The sequence below is a fragment of the Giraffa tippelskirchi genome, chromosome 5 (genome assembly GCF_054371585.1).
Source record: "Giraffa tippelskirchi isolate mGirTip1 chromosome 5, T2T-mGirTip1v1.2.pri, whole genome shotgun sequence".
NCBI lineage: Eukaryota > Metazoa > Chordata > Mammalia > Artiodactyla > Giraffidae > Giraffa > Giraffa tippelskirchi.
In genome coordinates, this window is record NC_137279.1 from 127,159,084 (window position 1) to 127,177,843 (window position 18,760).

Sequence of the window (18,760 nt, forward strand, 5' to 3'; positions counted from 1 at the left end):
AGGAACATTTGATTGTTAGATGTCCCCAGCATTGTTAGTACTTTTTGTCTTGACACAGTTATGTTTAAAGTTTAATGGGTAAGTTTTCAAAAATTAAATCTGCAAAATGATAGTAGAGCCCAAGTAATTGAGGAGCCTGAGCTTCTCATATTTATCTTTTCCAGTAACAACCTAGGGGCTTAATTGGGATCACTAGCCCAGAATTGTTTGGGTGTGAGAAGTGTCTTTCTTCCCTTTCTTGTTAGTGGGTAGTCCCCCTAGTTCTCTTTTCTCTTTCTGTCTTCCCTGTTCTGTCTCCATCTTATTTTCTCTGCCTTAACTTGTCCCTGAATCTTTCTTGGTCTTCTTTCTCTCCTCTCCACAATTGTTTCTCACCCTCCCACATCTCTCATGGCTTTTTTCCTCTCCCTCCCTCCTATGTGCTCCTTTCTGTCTTTTCACACCACCTCTTCTACCTCTCACATGAGGACTTCGGGCACAACATTGTCAATTCAACTTTAATAAGGAACACAATCCTGTTTATTAAGGAAATGGTGATAATGGAGTAAGAGAGTACAAAATTATTAATATACAGGTATTTTAAAGTCAAAAAGCATTATATTAAGTATGATCTATATTTTGAAACCATGTATTATTGTTTAGTCCCTAAGTTATGTCTAACTTTTTGTGACCCCATAGGCTGTAACCCTCCAGACTCTAGCCTTTCCCAGGCAAGAATACTGGAGTTGCCATTTCCTTCTCTATGCTAATATACAGGTATTTTAAAATAGACATAAAAGAGTGTTTGAGTAACTTTCTATTTCTTCCCCAAACCTTTTCTTATGATTTAATTAGGGTTGCAATGCTCCAGCCCCTTTTTGGCCTGGGATCCCTGACCTCTCATTTGTTTGTTTCAGTTCAGGACATCATCAATTTCCATGGTGCGAGTCCATGGCGCATTGTTTTTTTTAAGTGTGGTTAGAAGGAGAGTTTGGATTTAGGGTTTCCTTAGTATCTATGGCATGTCCTTGATACTGTTGTTTTTGAAGTTTGAAGGGGTAAATATGTGTAAATTGAGTCTGAAAATTACAGTGTGGAGCTAAAGTAACCAAGAAGCTGAGCGTTTTCCGATTTATCTTTTATAAAGTAGCACCTGAAGGGCCAAATTTGCTTTATTTCCCCAACATTGTTTTTAGTAAAAGAGTTCAAAGATATGAGAGATGTTCCTCTTCTCTTTGCCAGTGAGTATTTTCTCGCTGTCTTGCTACTTCACTTGTTGGCTCTATCATGCTCACTTCCTTTTTCTGTTTCTGGAAGTAGGTGATCGCTCGTTTCTCTTTTTTTTCTCACTATCTTCTTTCTGCCCTCACTTGTTTCTGTCTTCCTTGGTTTTGCCTCTCTCTCCCTATGAGTGCAGCCCCAGTTTCCTCCTACTCTTCTTCCTCACACTCACTTGTCTTTTTCTGCATTCTCCCCGTGTGATCATTTTTTTTTTCTGCGTCCAACATTACCCTTAGCCACCCTCCCCATGGGCCCTGTTTCTCCATCAGTTCTTTCTGAATGTTCCAGCATGAAGATAACTGATAAGGCTTGTTTTCCTGAGTAGAATGATGTGGAAACCTATGTGCTTTCGGCCCCTGCTGCTTTCTTTAGTTATTCCATCTGTCTCAGACATTTTTTCTCATTCCGAGCGAGTTTGAGAGTGCAATTGAAGTAATATATAGGTCTAAGTGGAAAATAGGACACTGTCCAGAGGGTAGAGTAGTTAGTTGGTTTTGAGGAAGTTTATTTTTCTGAAAAGGAGTCAGGCTTGTGTTACACTTTTACCTGCTTTGGATCGTGTTTTTGTTTTCTTAAGAGTTGGAGAGAGAGGAACGAGGTCGTCAAAATTAGTACCTCATAAAAAAATGTAGATTGCTCATCCAAGAAATTTCCGTTTGTCAGATGTAGTCACCAGGTGACCTATTCCTAAGGTTCCTCCGCCCGTTCTGCCACAAGCCACACGGGGCTGCTAACACGTCCTGCAGCGCTCAGGACCGCCAGCGGGCCAAGGTGCAGCTGACCGTCGGAGCCCAGGGCGCGGGAGCCAGAGGCCGCCCCCACCTGCAGTCCGCGTCCGGCCCCGCCCCCGGGCGCGCGGACCAATGGGCTGGGCCCAGGGGGGCGGGAGGCGAAAGGCCGGGGGCGGGGCGGCCGGGGTTGTCGCGGTCCTGGCGGTAGCTGCAGGGGCCGCGGCGGCGGCTTTGGCCGGGCGTCCGCGAGCCGTGGGGGATGGGGGCGGCGGCAGCGGCGGCGGCGGCGGCCGTGACGGCCGTGAGTGTCGGGCGGTCGTCCGCGTCCGGGACGCGGGATGGAGCGCCGCGGTGAGTGTAGGGTGGCGGCGCTCACTCCAGCTGCCGCGGCTGAGACAGGGGACTGGGGTCACCGGCGAGTTGACGTCTATGGTCCGGGCGGCCCAGGCGGCGGCGGAAAGTGGAGGCGACTGCAGGGTGCCCTGATGACCGGCGGCGGCGGGCCGGGTCGGTGTCCCCAGGACTCCTGGTCCTCCGGGAGGGGTCGGACGGGACGAGGGGTCGGACGAGACGAGGGGCGCGGCAGCGGAGGGGAAGCCGGGAGGGCACGAGCGGTGGCCCTGAGCGGATGATGAAGATAATAAAAGCAAACACCTAGCGAGTCCCACGTTCGGCATACTGTTCCTATATATGCTACACATTTTAACCTCCTGAGAGTTCCACGATTATTTAACTAATTTTTCAGATGGGAAAAACTTGTCAGAACACACAGACTAGTAATTGGCAGAGTGTGACTTCAACTCAGGCAGGTTTGCTCCAGAATCTGTGCTCTCTATCGCTACAGAGTTGATCTGACCCCGTCCTACCCCACCTACCCTGACAGCAGTCGTCTCTTCAGCTGGGTCTCATTCCCGATGTATTTTAGGATTTCCGTGGTTGCATTGTTCTCGGCTCTGTCTTTTGAGCTGAGTGAGGGGTTTTTCGTTTCGAAGCCAAGTAAGCTTCAATGGTCTTTCCCAGTTCTGCTGTGGACGTTTTAAGGGCTGGATTTTTTTTTTTTTTTTTCCTTTTTGACGACTGAATTTTCAAGCCTGAGACGTTTCATACTGCAGCTGTAGTAATTCACAAACCTCGTGTCTCCATGTTCATCTTTCTTGACTCTCTTCCTCAAGAGGGAATTGGACTTAGAACTTTTCGGAGAGCAGGATTGTTAGTTGCTAAAGGCGGGAGCTGAGCGCACCTGGGACGGTATCTCTTGTCCATCGCTATCAGTGCCGGCCACACTTTTTGGTTGCTCAATTTTCCCACTCTGTTTAAACCCTGGAATGGGGAACGTGGTCTTTGGCTTTGGGTAGTTTTGGCTGGTCAAGGGAGAGCCCTGCCCGTCAGGAATGCTAGACATTCTGGAGGCGTGGGAGGTTGGGCAGCTTCATCTTTGAACGTGCTGAGTTCTGACTGCACAGGAATGGAGTGTATGAGCATTGCATGCCTTCCTTTAGAAATTAATTATTTGCATATTACTGATAAAAGTTTTCAACATTCCTCTCTTCTGTTTTTGTGAGGAGTGCATTTAAAAAACATAATCAAAGGCCTCCAGGATGAATTTTCCTGATTTAAAAAAAAACTCTTAAGTAGATTCTTACCAATCAGAAATTGTGTTGAAATAGAAGATTTCTAAAATATATAGCAATTTTTCCTGAGGTAGAAATAGTAAGATTGGGAATTCAATACAGATATTTGAGGTTGTTTCACTTTTCAATTAGGCAGCCCCGTGCCTAAAATGAAAACACTTCTGTAAGGAGACATTTGGGGTGGAGGAACATGGGGCAAGAACATTTGATAAACTCAGTCTACTGAAGTTTTGGGAAAACCACATTCCAGGGTAACAGAAGTTAGTGTTCACATTTCTGATGTATGTATTAGTTAGAATTTAGAACATTCAGAGAAAGTAGTTTTGCACAGTAGTGTTCTCTTTGCTACACAGTTCTTTGTGAAGTGGATAATATGTGTTTTTTTATATTGATGACTTGGAGTTGGAAGAGATGCAAGAGAATTAGAAGAGTTTCACAAATACTTTGCTCAACAATCTGTTTGCACAGTTCAAACTTCACTTGGAAGTCATTTAGTAGGCTGCCACAAAGTCAGTGAAGTTTCTGGAATTGTTTCCAGTCCTGTATTTCATGGTCACAATTTACAGATATATTGTAATGAAGTCATATGTTGTTCATTACTTACGTATGTCTACAATCTCCTGCAGTAAAGTACTGCTAATGATAATGGCTAATAGTTATTGCATCTTCATGATGAACCAAGCGTTGTGCTAAATGTGTTTTCTGTATTATTATCTCATGTAGTTAAATTTATGGTTACAGTATCTGGTAACTACATCTTATGTTCCCACCAACTAGAGGTTCATTTTGGGACATGAGAAAGTAATGTGGATGATCTTGGAAAGTGTATATCCTCCAAACTTTCTCATTATCATAGTTCAATTTTGTGAAAGTTTGGGTTAACTTTATGGTAACATTTTTTTCAACTGTGTTGTTTCCTTTTTTTAGTTTGAAATATGAAAAGTAGTCAAGTGTGTATAGTAAAAGTAAAGTGTAGTACATTACTCATCATAATGCTGACTCCTCACATCCCCATCATTTTTGTTTACAGATAGTCTTGACTAAAAATGTTCAAGCATTTTTGAAACATTCTATAACTTTGAGTTACTAATTTGACAGTTGAAGTAAATTAGTTTTACTGAGGTGGGTGATTTGTTTTATTTGAAGCTTGTGACATACACTTTAAAATTTATAACCATCTTTTTACCAGTGCTAATGACTAGTTTTCTAATTTACTAAACTAAAAGCCATCAAAATTAATCAGAGTGGCCTTATTAAGTAAGTTGCAAAAGTGATAAATTAGGCTAATAGTCTTCTAAATTAATGATTTGTAAAAGAGCTGCTCAAACAAGACACTTGAGTGTTGTTTTGTTTTTGTTGGAGGGGAGACTTAGGTATAATAATAGTGCCCCCTAAATTGTCCTAAGTTCATTTTAGAAGTTATTTACACATTTAAGAATTAATGTTAGATAGGTTTGAAACTAGAGTAACTGTAGAAATTGCATTTCCGGAAATGATTTGAGGGTAACAATATTGAATAAAGGACTTTTAAAAGTTATTAAATAAGTGTCAGGACACCTTATTTAATAATCAGAAGTACAGTCTTATGTACTCTTGCCTTTACTCAACTTTATATGTCTTTTTTTGAAAGGTACTATTTTAGAGACAGATTTTTAAAAACAATTTCTATTTTCCATTCAAGACACTGCAACAATCCAGAGTTAACCATTTTATTTCTATAAAAATTAATTGAAACTTTGTAAAATTATGAAGTTTATAAATTCATTATAAATTGCTTATTCATTATTATTGAGTATTCATCCTGCAAAATCATTACTTACTCAGTTTTGAGTTTTTCATCCCTCATTCTGCTATAAGCAGAGAACACATGGTTAGCAATCATTGGTCATGATTTCCTTGAGATTATAGTCTGGATAGGGAAATATGAATCATCTATGGGAACTTGGATAAGTGCAGTGATGGAAAGCATAAGATGCTATAAAGCATCCAGCAGGAAATTCTGTTCTAGTTTGGTGGCGGTGGTGGTTATGAGGCAGGGGAGGTCCAGGAAGGTTTCTTTGAACTGAGATCAGAATGAGTAAACAAAGAGGAAGGAATAGTCCAGGCAAATAGAACTGAATATAGACAGGACCCTGTTGAGTCCAACAGTTGGTGTTTTTCAGGTTGTCGGGACAGAATCCATGGTAAGTCTGAGAGCAATTTGATGGATTGCAACTGGCATTTTAAAAACAAAATGGAACAGGAAAGAAAACATCTGAGTACATCACCTGGCTCCTTAGCCAGAATCTGTTTTATGTTTATGCATTCTTGCTGCATACACCACACACAAACATAACATACTTAATGTATATACTAGCTCCAGATATAAAATTATTTCCCACTACAAGTCATGGTAAACAAATATTATTGGAAAAATGAGAAAGAGGTGTGTGGGTGGCTGGAGTGCTAAGAGTGTTGAGTAGGAATTTGACTTCAGATGACATTGCAGAGATAGGTAGGAGGCAGATCTCATGTTGAACCTTGTAATGCACGATGGCTTCTCATTGTCCTTTGGAAGAGTTTTGAGCAGAGAAATAGCATGATGAGATTCATGTTTTGAAAATGAATACCTTTGTAATGAGACACTACCTTTGGAATGAACAAGAATGAATGTGGAGAAATCATTAGGAAATTAGTAGCAGTAGCTCAGACAAGAAACCGTGGTTATTCACCTAGTGTGGTAGTAGAGATAGAATTAGATAGAGTAAAAAACTGTAGATGGGGGGGTGGTAATCTGTGGAGTTGGGCAATGTATAGGAAAGAGTAAATGATACAATTTTATATCTTACATGTAACCCAGAAATGAATATTACATAAAACTTTCTACTATAAATTTCATAGAAGTCCTTAGTCATTCTACCATTTTGAAAGTATCCAAATATCCAAGACAAAACATTGGTAAATATTTCGATGATAATGCTTGAGCTAATTTAATTCCTCTAGTCATTTCCTTTTTGATTTCAAGAAATGTAAACAAAATTAGGACTTTTAATTCCAGGAACGTAAAATGTAAGGATGAAGCAGAAACATACTAAGGCTTTCCTTGAGTTCCAACTGTGTACCAGGTTTAGGTGTTTTAAATGAAGTCTTTTAATTTTGTGTTCCCTTTTAATCTTCACACAGCCTAGCATTCAGCTAGGATTCAAATCTCAGTCTTTCTCATAACAAAGATTGTGTTTTTATTATATCACCCTGAAATTACCAAAAATATTGCTCCAGTGATCATATATTTATTTGTTCAGTCCAAGTGTGTCGTCATTGACTCAACGGACATGAGTTTGAATAAGCTTCAGGAGGATGGTGAAGGACAGGGAAGCCTTGTGTGCTGCAGTCCATGGGGTAGCAAAGAGGTGGACACGACTGAGTGACTGAATAACAACAAAGTGTGTCAGATTTGTGGACATGCTTAGAACTTAATTTCAACAGAGAAATATTCTTGATGATAATCCAGAGTGTGTGTGTATATTGTTGTTCAGTCCATGGGGTCACAAAGAGTCAGACACAGTTGAGCGACTAACACTTCACCAAAGTGAAGTAAGTAAGTAAGTGAAGTCGCTCAATCGTGTCTGACTCTTTGCGACCCCACGGACTGTAGCCTACCAGGCTCCTGCATCCATGGGATTTTCCAGGCAAGAGTCCTGGAGTGGGCTGTTATTTCCTTCTCCAGCAGATCTTCCCAGCCCAGGGATTGAACCTGGGTCTCCCGCACTGCAGACAGATGCTTTACTATCTGAGCCACCAGGGAAGCCCAAAAGAGATGTTTAAGTTTGTCAGGTCAAACATAGTAATGATGGAAGGGAGATTTTGAAAACAGGCCTTTCTATTTTCAAAGCTCATATTTCACCTTTATTTCTGAAGGTGATGTCATAGTAGGAGAATATGTTCTTCCACTAAGTGACATTTTAGAACAACTTACAGAGCTTAGAAAATTCTGTGCCCTAGGATTTAAGAGGAAGTTTATTAAGAGCATAGATTTTGGTCACAAGGCAGATGTGGTTTTAAGTACCAATTCATCATTTATTAGCTGAGAGCTTAGACAAATCATTTAGCCTCCAAATCACTTCCGTAACTTGGGAAATGAGAATTTAAATATCATTGACTTATCAAGATTATTGGCACTTAATAAATGGAAGTTGCTATATTAGTAATACAGAGTTTGTTGTCTTTTTAAATAGAATGTTGAGGTGGGCTTTGAGCTGTTCATGAAAACCTGGTGTTATAATGTACCTTGGTTAATGAAATATTTGTGTTTCTCTCTTTTTTTCTCCCCCACTTAAGGAATTCCATTTTTTTGACTGTTATGTGAAAGGATGATTGCTTACAAACAGAAAAAGACAAAGAAAAAACGTGTTTTGTCAACAGGCCAGCTCTCAACTGATGTTACAACTTCTGCAATGGGGCTCAAGTCCATAAATTCCAACGCCATTTTGGATCCTGATTACATCAAGGAGTTGGTGAATGATATCAGGAAGTTCTCCCATATGTTACTATATTTGAAAGAAGCTATTCTTTCAGGTTTGTCAACTCTTTTTCCCTTAGCCTTCTTATTGGATGGTTTTAACATCTTAAATGCCAGTTTCGCTTTCAGATAAGTATGTACACATTAGTAGAAGCAGAGTATTCTGCTTTAGCTATTTTATATATGTTTTGCCAAATGTTTGATTTTTACAGTGTAAACTATGTTATAATCAGATACAGTGCAATACATAGTAGAAAGCTTGGGAAGTGAGGGAACAAGACCCATTTGATATGGGAGGATTTTAGATACTTGGAATTTTAACCTTCTTGTTAATGGTAACAGTGCACTGATTGGTCTTTAATAAGCACACTAATATTTTTAATTTACATTGTTAATACATCTGCCTAGATTCAGTTTTCTGTATTGTTCCTAAAACAGTCTAAAGTCACTGATTTGAGTGAATGTTTTCCTCAGAAGTCAAACTTAATTCTGTTTTGCTGTTCTCTTCCTCAAAAGAGAGTCACAGAATTTATTTTCTGTCTAGTTAGAAATGGATACTGAAGCCTGAGACTTGATTGTCCTGAAATAAAGAGCTGTATACATCTGTACTCCCCAACTTGATCTTAGTACCTGTCTTTCAACTTTCTGTGCCTCTTTTATATCTAATTTTGATGACAGTGGTAATTAATAATCATACAACTGATGTTTCTTTGTAATAAGTAGCAGTTCAGTCCATATTCATAAAGATATGTCTGGATATAGAAAATGAAGTTTCCTGGTTATTTATATGAGACCTTCTGGGGTTTCATAGACATAAGATTTCAGTAATTATTTTCTGTGAATATAAGTTAGATACTCATTTTCTGATATGCATTCTGAAAAATAGAAACTAAAAAACCATGTCTTCTGTTTGTCATAAATACTGCTTTTAAGAGTTTATTTCTGACCTAACTGTAATTTTCCATTTGAAATGCCCAAAATACTGGACTTGAATTGTAGCCTCAAAATTTTAGTATTGGATTTACCCTTAGATGACAATCATGTAAGTCATTCTTTTGAGACTATATATATGTTTTTAGAAAAGAATTTACCTACATTTCTGTTCATTTTAATAGCTTGATTTTGAAGTCTAACTTTGGATAATTAAATGGTAATAAAGTTACTTTGTTATTGTGGAAAGATATTCTAAATAATTAAGCATTACACCAGTAACAATTCATTATTAAAATGACACATCTGCCATTTATTTAAAAAAGCATAGCTATGTAATAAAGGTTTTGTTCTTCACTGGGTTTTAATTTTTTTTTAATTTACATGTAGTTCTTCTTTTTGATGTAACTGGGTTAACTTTTAAGTCAAAATTTAAAATGATATATTAATTGGCAAATCATTTACTTTAAGGTAAATCTGATTTTATTTAATGTATCAATTAAAATAGGTTTCATTAATATAAATAAGATTTTTAGTTAGAATATCTATTTGTTTTTGTTTTCCATAGGAAATTTTACATCATTTGGAATCTTTATTTCTCATGTTTATCCCTTGTTTCACAGATTTAAAATGGTGTTAATTTAAAACAAGTTGGACCCACTCCTTATATCCATAATTTTTTTAATGAGTTTTAATTTGTGAGTAGACAGTTCATAGGTTAGGAAGGAGGAGGATTGAAAGTTGATCCTAAGTAAGAAGAAAGCGGAAATTGGTAATAAGATAGCAAAAGGAAACTACCTTTTGAGGTAAAAAGATGTATATGGAAATATATTTTTTACAGAAATGTAATGTTAAAAATCTGTAACGATGTTGTTCTTTAAATAAGAAAACCAGTATTTCAAAATTTAGAACTTGAGTGTATTGCTAATAGTAAAAAAGTTTTCCATTTATGGTTGGTAAATTAATGCAAAAAACCATCTTTTGGGTAACCAGCTCTCATTAGTAAGCAGTGGCCAGAGAATTTCCATTAATTTATCTTTGGATTGATTTTAATGCTTGATTCTTTAGTCAGAGTTAAAAGGATTTATGTATGCCATCTCAAAATAAATCTTGGATTTAGCAAGAATTCATTTTCTCTGTCTTTGCATCGTTGTTATCAAAATCTGAAAATACATTCTTTAGTTTATTTGAATTTATAGAACCTTTTTGTTTGTTGTTTTCCTTAAAGGGAGTATGTATAAACAGTATAAATCAACCTCATTATAAATGACAAATGCCATGTAATAAAATGTTTGTTTAATTTTGATCATGATTTTCAGCTTGTTAGATGTCATACTATTTATTTACTAGCATTATTGCAAAAATCACATGAGATATAATCTTCAGGAAAGCAGGTAAAAAGTTTGAATTCTGTAGCTGTCTAAGGTGGTTTAATATATATATGTTAGTGGACATAGACATAGGTCACGCTTTTGTCTCTGAGCATTGAGAAATTTCCCTGGACTTCTGTTGTTCTGTATAGTTGTAAACTGGCCAGACAACAAAGAGCTGTTTCATATTTTTCTTTTGGAGTGAGGAGACCATGTCAGTATTTGATTGTGGCTTTGCCACTATTTTGTGTTTTGCCTCCTCAAGAGGAGGGATGCCAAATTTTTGGCATTATTTATTACCTTTCAATTCATGTTGGTTGGCTATGAAAAAGCTAAAAAGTTGTCTTTTAAGAATGTAGCTGTGGGTATGCAAATCACATTTGGTATTATCTGAATACCATTTTCTTTATGTGCTTTACCTGTCATGAAGCAGTGGTGTGCAAAATCATGTAACTACTGCTTCAGGTGTTCAATCATTGTTAAGGCTAGGTGTAAATTAATAGCTTTGTGATAAGTTTATAGCCACATTTCCCTTTCCTTGAAGTAGTTATAGAGATTATTATAATTGTATATGATGCTTTACATTTTACAGAGTACTTTCACATACAAACAGTATTTAATCACACATTTCCCACAAAGGCAGAGTTTAGCCTGTTTCATAGACGAGCTGTATGTATAATTTAGATTATGTGATTTCATCAACCTCTGATTGCTGATAAATAACTACTATTTCATTTGGAACCTAGAGGTCATGAATGAAGAATGGTGTGTTCTTTTCTTATGCTTTATTAGCTGCTTCACATGGCAGTATGATACTATAAAGACATTGCTCAGTTTTCATTATTTCTTTAACCAATTCTATTTCACGTGGTATTTATGTTGACCTACCCAATATGGTAGCCTCTAGAGATATGGCTATTTAAATTTAATTAGAATTTAAAATTCAGCTCCTCAGTTGCAGTAACTGCTTCAAGTGCTTATTACCCGTCTCTGATTAGTTGCTACCATTTTGGATGGTGAAGATATAAAAATTACCATCATTACAGAGATTTCTATTGGACAGTGATGGTATTGACATTTGGTATTCATCAATCTCTGGAATATTGAGATGAATTTTTGAGCTATAAGTATTTTTTATTTTTATAGCCTGAAAAGAAAACCTAGAAAAAGTTGTTATTGGAGCAAAATTTTACCTAGAAATAGGAATTCTCGGAATTCATTTGAATTCCCCTTCCTTAAATTGCCTTTGGAATGTGTAGCTTTCATGCAGTTCTTTGATTTGAACCAGCAGATCACTTTCTAAGCAGTTTATACAAATTGGTGAGATTGGTAATAAGGGATGGCAGAAAGAGCTCAGGAAAGAATCACACAATCTAAGTTCTAGACCCAGTTCTGCTATTGACTAGTTTTGGAATATGGCTTAAGTCATTTAGTAATTTGTTAAAAATGAGGTGCTTACACCAGATACTATTGATATTATAATTCTGATTTAAAAATTGATTGGAGTTGGAAATTCTACATTGTTCGGAATATTGACAGTTCAGAGCTGAAGAAGACAGCTAAGTATTTGTATTCAAACTATAAAACACATTTTAGAGGACATCTGGCTCCCACCAATTTATAGGGTTTTTTAATGTGAATTTTATGATAACTTTCTTAAGTGTGATGTTAACGAAAATTTCCCAAGTGAGGATGTGACGCTCACGTTGCAGTAGGTGTTGATGAACTGATTACAGAAAATTGTTGTTGTTCAGTTGCCAAGTTGTGCCTGACTCCACAGCCTCATGGACTGCAGTACCCTAGGCTTCCCTGTCCCTCACCATTTCTTGGAGTTTGACCAAGTTCATGTCATGTCTGCCAAAGAGCTCTTTGCCCCTGACAGTTAAGATGTGTGTGCACTTTGTCTCTATTGTTTTTATTTTCAAACAAAAGGTAGAGAGCTTAATGTGGGAGATCATAGGACTGTGAACACACTTGCCTTTGATACAGGGTAAGTGATAGTTTATTGATTCTCTGTCCACTAGTAATTTCCAAGAGGAGGTTACCCTGTGTTTTGTTTTTTTTATTTTTTGGCTGTGCAGGATCTTTGTTGCTACACGAGGTTTTATCTAGTTGACGTGAGTGGAGGCTACTCTCTAGTTGTGGTGCACAGGCTTCTCATTGCTGTGGCTTCTCTTGTTGCAGAGCATGGGCTTTAGGGCACTCAGGCTTCAGTAGTTGTGGCATGTGGCCTCAGTAATTGTGGCTCCTGGGCTCTAGAGCACAGGCTCAATGGTTGTGGCACAGGGGCTTAGTTGTTCCATGCATGTGGGATCTTCCTGGATCAGGGATCGAACCCATGTCTTCTGCATTGGCAGGCAAATTCTTTACCACTGAGCCATCAGGAAAGCCCCCGTGGTCTTATGTAAGTAGCAGATGTGAAATTTGAAGTTTTAGATCTCTCTCCAGTGCAATTATGGTACATTATAAATAATTACAGGGCAAAATTTGCATCTTATGTTAAAATGCTGAAGGCACACTGTTATACGTATAACTCCTGTGTTTAAATGTAGCACTGCAGATTAATGTATGTGCAGTACCAATTCAGGTTTATGTTGACCCACTGAGAAATAGTGTGTTCTGAATTCCAAAGATAAATGCTCTTCTAGTTTATACAGTAACCTTAAACTCTCCCTTTGTGATATACCTTCCCATTCCCAAGTGAACACCATGTGTGGAAGTTCAAAATCTGGAAATTTGAAAAAGTGCAAGGCTTTTAATTGGGCTAGAAAGAATAGTGCACATTGCTTACTTTGTCTAGTACTCAGTGCTTGGAAGTGTCCATTGCCATTTAATATACATTTGAAGAAAAAAATTGGCAGTTAATCTAATACTTCTTACAGGTTTTTGATTAGATAACTTTTTAAAATGGATTTCGATAAAAGTTTACTATTGTGACAATGGTGCCCTGTTTTTATGTTTTGTTTTTTAAATAGGTTAGGAAGGAAGATAAAACTTCATCATCAGTTTCAGATAAAGTTCTCTAATTGTTAAAAATGATTTCTAGTTGAAGAGTGTGTCACTTTTAATTTGTAAAAATATAACTGATCTCATAAATGACAGCTTTTGATGAATTCTGAGTCCTAAATTTAACAGAACTGTAATCAGAAGTGGTATGTTAACATTCTAAAGCAAACTTCACTGGAAGAAGGAATTAAGTAAAAATTTTAATGTCATTAAATACTATGTTCTGTTGTCAGAGGGAAGTTCTGTATAAACTTTCAAACTCTGAATTGAAATCTTGTGGATTACTCCATTTTTTACACAGGAGGATGTGTAAATTTATTTAGGCAAATTCCAGTGAGTATTAATTTTACCACTGTTGACTAGTATTTAACTTTGGATCTTTATAGTATGCAAGAAATTTTGTGAAATACTGGAAACATAAGGTGCTGGTCCTCTTACTGTGTTTTTCAGAAGTAAACCTCTCTAGAAGTGAATTCTAATCGTTATCGTTTAGGAAAAGCTAATATGGATGTTAATAGGTTATGGCTTAGTGTCTAGAAGGTACAAAATGAATCTTTGAGGAATGAATTATGAAATATAGGCAGTTCATTTATTACACACGTGCCAGCTGTAGGAGATTGCTTTCCTCTTCTGCACTTACCTAGTATGGCTTATACAATTTAACCTCATTTGTAATAGTAACTGGCATGTTCAATTGGAAGTTGAAGCCTGTTAAATCACAGATTTCAGAGTATACCTGTCATTAAGCTATAACTTCTTTAACCATGTTGGTTATCATGGTGACTAAAAACATAAATTCTAAAGCCAGAGCCCTGAGGTGGAATTCTCATTCTGCCACTACTTGTATATAACCCTGGGCAGGTTACCAGTATTCTCTTCCTCAGTTTCACATCTCCTAAAATAAGATAATAGTACCTACATTATTGGGTCATTGTGAAAATTAAATGAGTTCATACTTCATATATGTAAGGCTCATAGAATAAGTCTTTTAAAATGTCAACTATAACTAATTTGTACAATCCCCAAGTGATTGGATAATGAAAGTTACTGTTAAGGCTTCACTTTTATCCTGTAAATTCAGAAGTCATTACAGAAAACAAAAAAGTGAGTTTCCTTGTGATAAGTTCTGAAAACTTTCCCCCTCCTCCTTGTTTTCATTGCTTTCCCAGAGAGGTTAAACTGAATTAATAAGACCGAGTTGAAAAATTATTGTCAGTTTTTATTTTTTTAAATCAAGGAAAACACCATGGCCTTTTCATTTATTTATTTACCTAAGTATTTCCATGAAGTGTTTGCAATATAAACACTGTGGTATTGTGTTAATGCATGAGAACCAAAAAGTGGAACTGGCTAATCTGTTCTCACTTGATAAGCTGAGTGAAGTAGAAAATAAATGGCACAAATGAAAGAAACAATAAATTAAAATTCAGAATACCATATAGGAATGGTAGATAAGCACATGTTGGGGTACAGGAGTTTTTCTCTTTTATATAGCTAGTATTAAAACTGATTGAACCTTATAATATTTGCATATTTAATATCTTTTACTATAATTTAAATTTTATTACATTTACAATATGGCCACTATAAAACTTAAAAATTATCTTGTAATTATATGACAAAATTAAATACTATAATTTACTTGCTAGGTATAGAAATATTTTTATAAAATATATTCTTAATTATGATTTTATTTCTAAGTAGTTTACTAATTTAGATTTTACATTTAAAATTAAATTGAAATTTAATCTCTTTTTCATTAACTAAAATATTGTGGGACCATACTGTAATTTGTTACTGAGTGTAATTCTGTGTGGGACAAATCTGTTTTCAAAGGTATTTAGTTTGAATGGCTTTCAGATTTAATAGTAATAATAGTTTGCATATATTAAGGCTATAAAGCACTTTTGTTTATGTCAATTTATTTGATATTCACAACAAACTTATAAGGTAGCTTGAATGAATTAATGATGAATCTGAGGTTAGAGAAACTGAGTTTTGTATATGGTCATTTCAAGGAAGTGGCAGATTAAGCATTGGAATGAAAGTTTCTTGATTTAAATCTATTGTTTTCTACCACACCAGTCAATTGCATACCTTTCTTCTGTATTGAAAAAAAAGTAAAAGTAGTTCAGTCATGTCCAACTCTTTGCCATGGACTACCCATGGACTGTAGACGGCTAGGCTCCTCTGTCGATGGAATTCTCCAGGCAAGAATACTGGAGTTGGTTGCCATTCCCTTCTCCAGGGGAATCTTCCCAACCCAGGGATTGAACTCAGGTCTCCCGCATTGCAGGCAGATTCTTTACCGTCTGAGCCACCAGAGAAGCCACTGGGGAAGAACAATTACTGTCTTTTTTTGCTTAGCTCATTATTGCTGCTTTTGGTGGTTTGGAGATATTTCATGTTGGTGAAGGAGCTGCCTAAACATAAAACTTTCTGAAAAAATAAAAGTTCGAGAAGCTTTTGCTTCATGAAAATAATTTGAGATAGCTTTATTCTCCTATAAGGAAAAAGAACATTGGAACATTTTTTAAATTATAAAACATAATTAAGGGCTTGCTATTTTATAATGTCCCAGCTGAAATATTATCAGAATATTCTAATGTCCTAGTAGTTAAACTCATCTACTCAAATACATAGGGGAGTTTATGAATCTTTGTATTTAAGGCTTTTTAAATTATCATATTCATTTCCATTGATTTATATACTTCAGAGATGTGTTCAGTCACAGAAAATAGGAATTATTTATAGAGTAACGAGATATTTCTGAAATTTCTTACTAAATATCTCAGTAACTGTCTTTCAGTATTTTGCTTTAAAACAACTTCAATATCTGTTTTTAAGGGCTTCCTTGTAGGAAAAAAGGAATTTCAAATTGGTAGAACATTTATGTTGACAATTATTGGAATGTTCTGCAGTGATTTTTAAGAAAAATTATAGCAGTGATTCTCAGGACCCTCTATGCTGTTAAAAATTATTGAGAATCCTGAAGAGTTTTTGTTTCTGTGGGCTGTATCTGTTACTATATACTGTAAACTAAGAACATTGAAAAATATATAATAATATGTCTTTAAAACATATGAAACACTAATAATTTTGAATATATTAATAAACACATGATAATTTTGAAATATATTTATTTCCACATAGTTAATTTGCTTGACTCTGAGAAAGCAAGAATTTATTACCTTGGTTTATTTAGGCATTTAAACCATTAGTATTTTGTGCATACATGCTAAGTCACCTCAGTTGTATTTGACTCTTTGCGACCCTATGGACTGTAGCCCACCAGGCTCCTCTGTCCATGGACTTTCCTAGCAAGAATACTGGAGTGGGTTGCCATTTCCTTCTCGGGGGATCTTCCTGACTTAGGGAATGAAATTGGATCTCCTGCATCGGCAGCACGTTCTTTACCACTAGTGTCACCTGGGAAGCCTCCTTGTTTAATATCCACTATTTATTTTGAATATTGAGGATTGTTGTTGACCCACAAAGATCAAGCTCTTTTTCCTGAGACCTCAAAATAAGACAAAGTATTTTTACCTACTGTTTCCTAAGTATGTTAATATTTGTAGAAATTAATCTGAAGCATCACAGTAGGGGATAGAAATGACTGGCTTTCCTTTCTCTCTTTTTTTCTGGGGTGGAGGAGTGCCATGCTGGCTCCCACCATCCAGCATCCAGTTATGCAGTTGTTCACTTTCAGGGTACATGTAGAGCAATATCAACATTGTTAACCTGAAGTCTCACTGAAAACTTTATCAACTAGAGTCCAGTGCTTACGTGCATTTCCTTTGCCCTTAACGTTATACACTCCACTCATTTCCAAAGCTACTTAAGCCAGCACCTAATCTCTTGGGTTTATCTATTATTAAAATTTTTGGATGAATGAGTGGAATTTTTACTGAAGGCACTTATTCTCTCTCCTCCCATCACTACCTGAACTATTCTTCTTTACCTCTACCTGGGATACTTTTTGCCCTAATGTACCCAGCTCCCCACCTTGCCTGACCCTTTTATACTACTTATTTCTCACTCTTGATAATGCTGTTAATAAATGGAATGTTTGATAGATAATAGTAGAATTTTTTTTTGTTTTTTCATCCTATAGATTTTCTTTCTAGTGGCTGACTTTTAATACTTCTGGGAAATTTGCATAATTATAAAACACGCCTTTAAAAATGTTTCTTAAAGCTTTTAATATTTCATTAGGGAGACAGTATAACGTTAAGAGCTTAGCTTTTAGAATTATACAACCTGGGTTCAAATTCTGACTTGGTGAACCTAGATGTGCCTCAGTTCTCTCATATGTACAATGGAAATTTCAAAAATTATCTACCTAATAGAATTGATAAGAAAATTAAATGAGGTGATAGGCTTTAAGTGCTTTTAACAGTGCCTAGCACATAAGGAAGCATTTAATAAATGTGCCATTATTAAACACTAGTGCTATATAGATAAGGTTGTAGAAATGAACATTACATCAGAGTATTGTATTTCAGGTGGTTGTCTTTTCAAAGTTTTGAGGATTACTTCAGGGGTTTTAAAGGTTAGAGTGACTATACTTTCTGGTTTGCCAGGAATGGTGATCCAGAAACATGCCTGTTTACTGGGAAGTGCCCTCCTTTTCACTTGCTAGAGTATTTTGGTTTGAAAGATAAGTTATATGGTCACCTTATTTCCAGGGGTTATAAAAGGTTGTCTGTATGTTTTTGACCAGGGCTACTATAAATGTCAGAACAGGCAGGTGGGGGCTGGGAAGGAAGCATGCCTAAAAGAGAGCAGTGCTGCTCTGTTTCAGCTGCTTGTGGCCAAGGAGGATGTGGGCCTGGCATAACCAGGTTTTGATTTTTCAAGAGTAGGCATAAATCTGGAGTTCTTGTAATGATCCCCCAGGTTTTCATCATTGGCAGTTAATTCAGTTTTTCTAAAAGTATAAAATTTCATTGAACCATACAAAGATGTATGCATTCTATTGTATGTAAATTGTATCAGTTTTTAAAATATATAAGTGAAATGGTGGTACTTACATATATGCCTGTGAGTTGTTCATTTCTGATATCTGATAATAGCTTAAGGAAGAGTCAATTCTTATGTGGTAACTGAACATGTAAGTGCCATTTAATACGAGTTAATATTTCAGACATTTATAAGGCTTTAACTGTTACCATATGTATTAAAAAGTATATTAATAGCAAAAACTATAAGACAGGAAAAACTTATAAAGTTGCCTCAAGGGAAATCTGGAGAGCACATTTAGATTGAGAAAACTGTAAAAGGTAGTGCCTAAGTTGACTCTGACTGTGAGTGCCTTTGAAATCTAGTGAATTA

The 18,760-nt window shown here is 36.4% G+C and overlaps 1 protein-coding gene across 14 annotated transcripts in view; it reads left to right on the plus strand.

Annotated features, from left to right (window-relative positions):
- The window catches only part of ARHGAP29 (Rho GTPase activating protein 29), a 79,187-nt gene that overhangs the window by 10,313 nt on the left and 50,114 nt on the right, over positions 1–18,760 (plus strand). For 10 of the 14 annotated variants that reach the window (XM_081486269.1, XM_081486260.1, XM_081486265.1 and 7 more), the window contains one exon: positions 7,940–8,176. Coding sequence is in view for 10 of the 14 variants with exons in the window: in XM_081486260.1 (XP_081342386.1) it covers positions 7,972–8,176 (205 nt within the window). In the remaining 4 variants the exon portion in view is untranslated. Of the gene's footprint in view, positions 1–2,185; positions 2,499–7,939; positions 8,177–18,760 lie in introns of those variants that run through there. The other 4 variants (XM_081486271.1, XM_081486259.1, XM_081486266.1 and 1 more) reach the window with 2 other exon arrangements.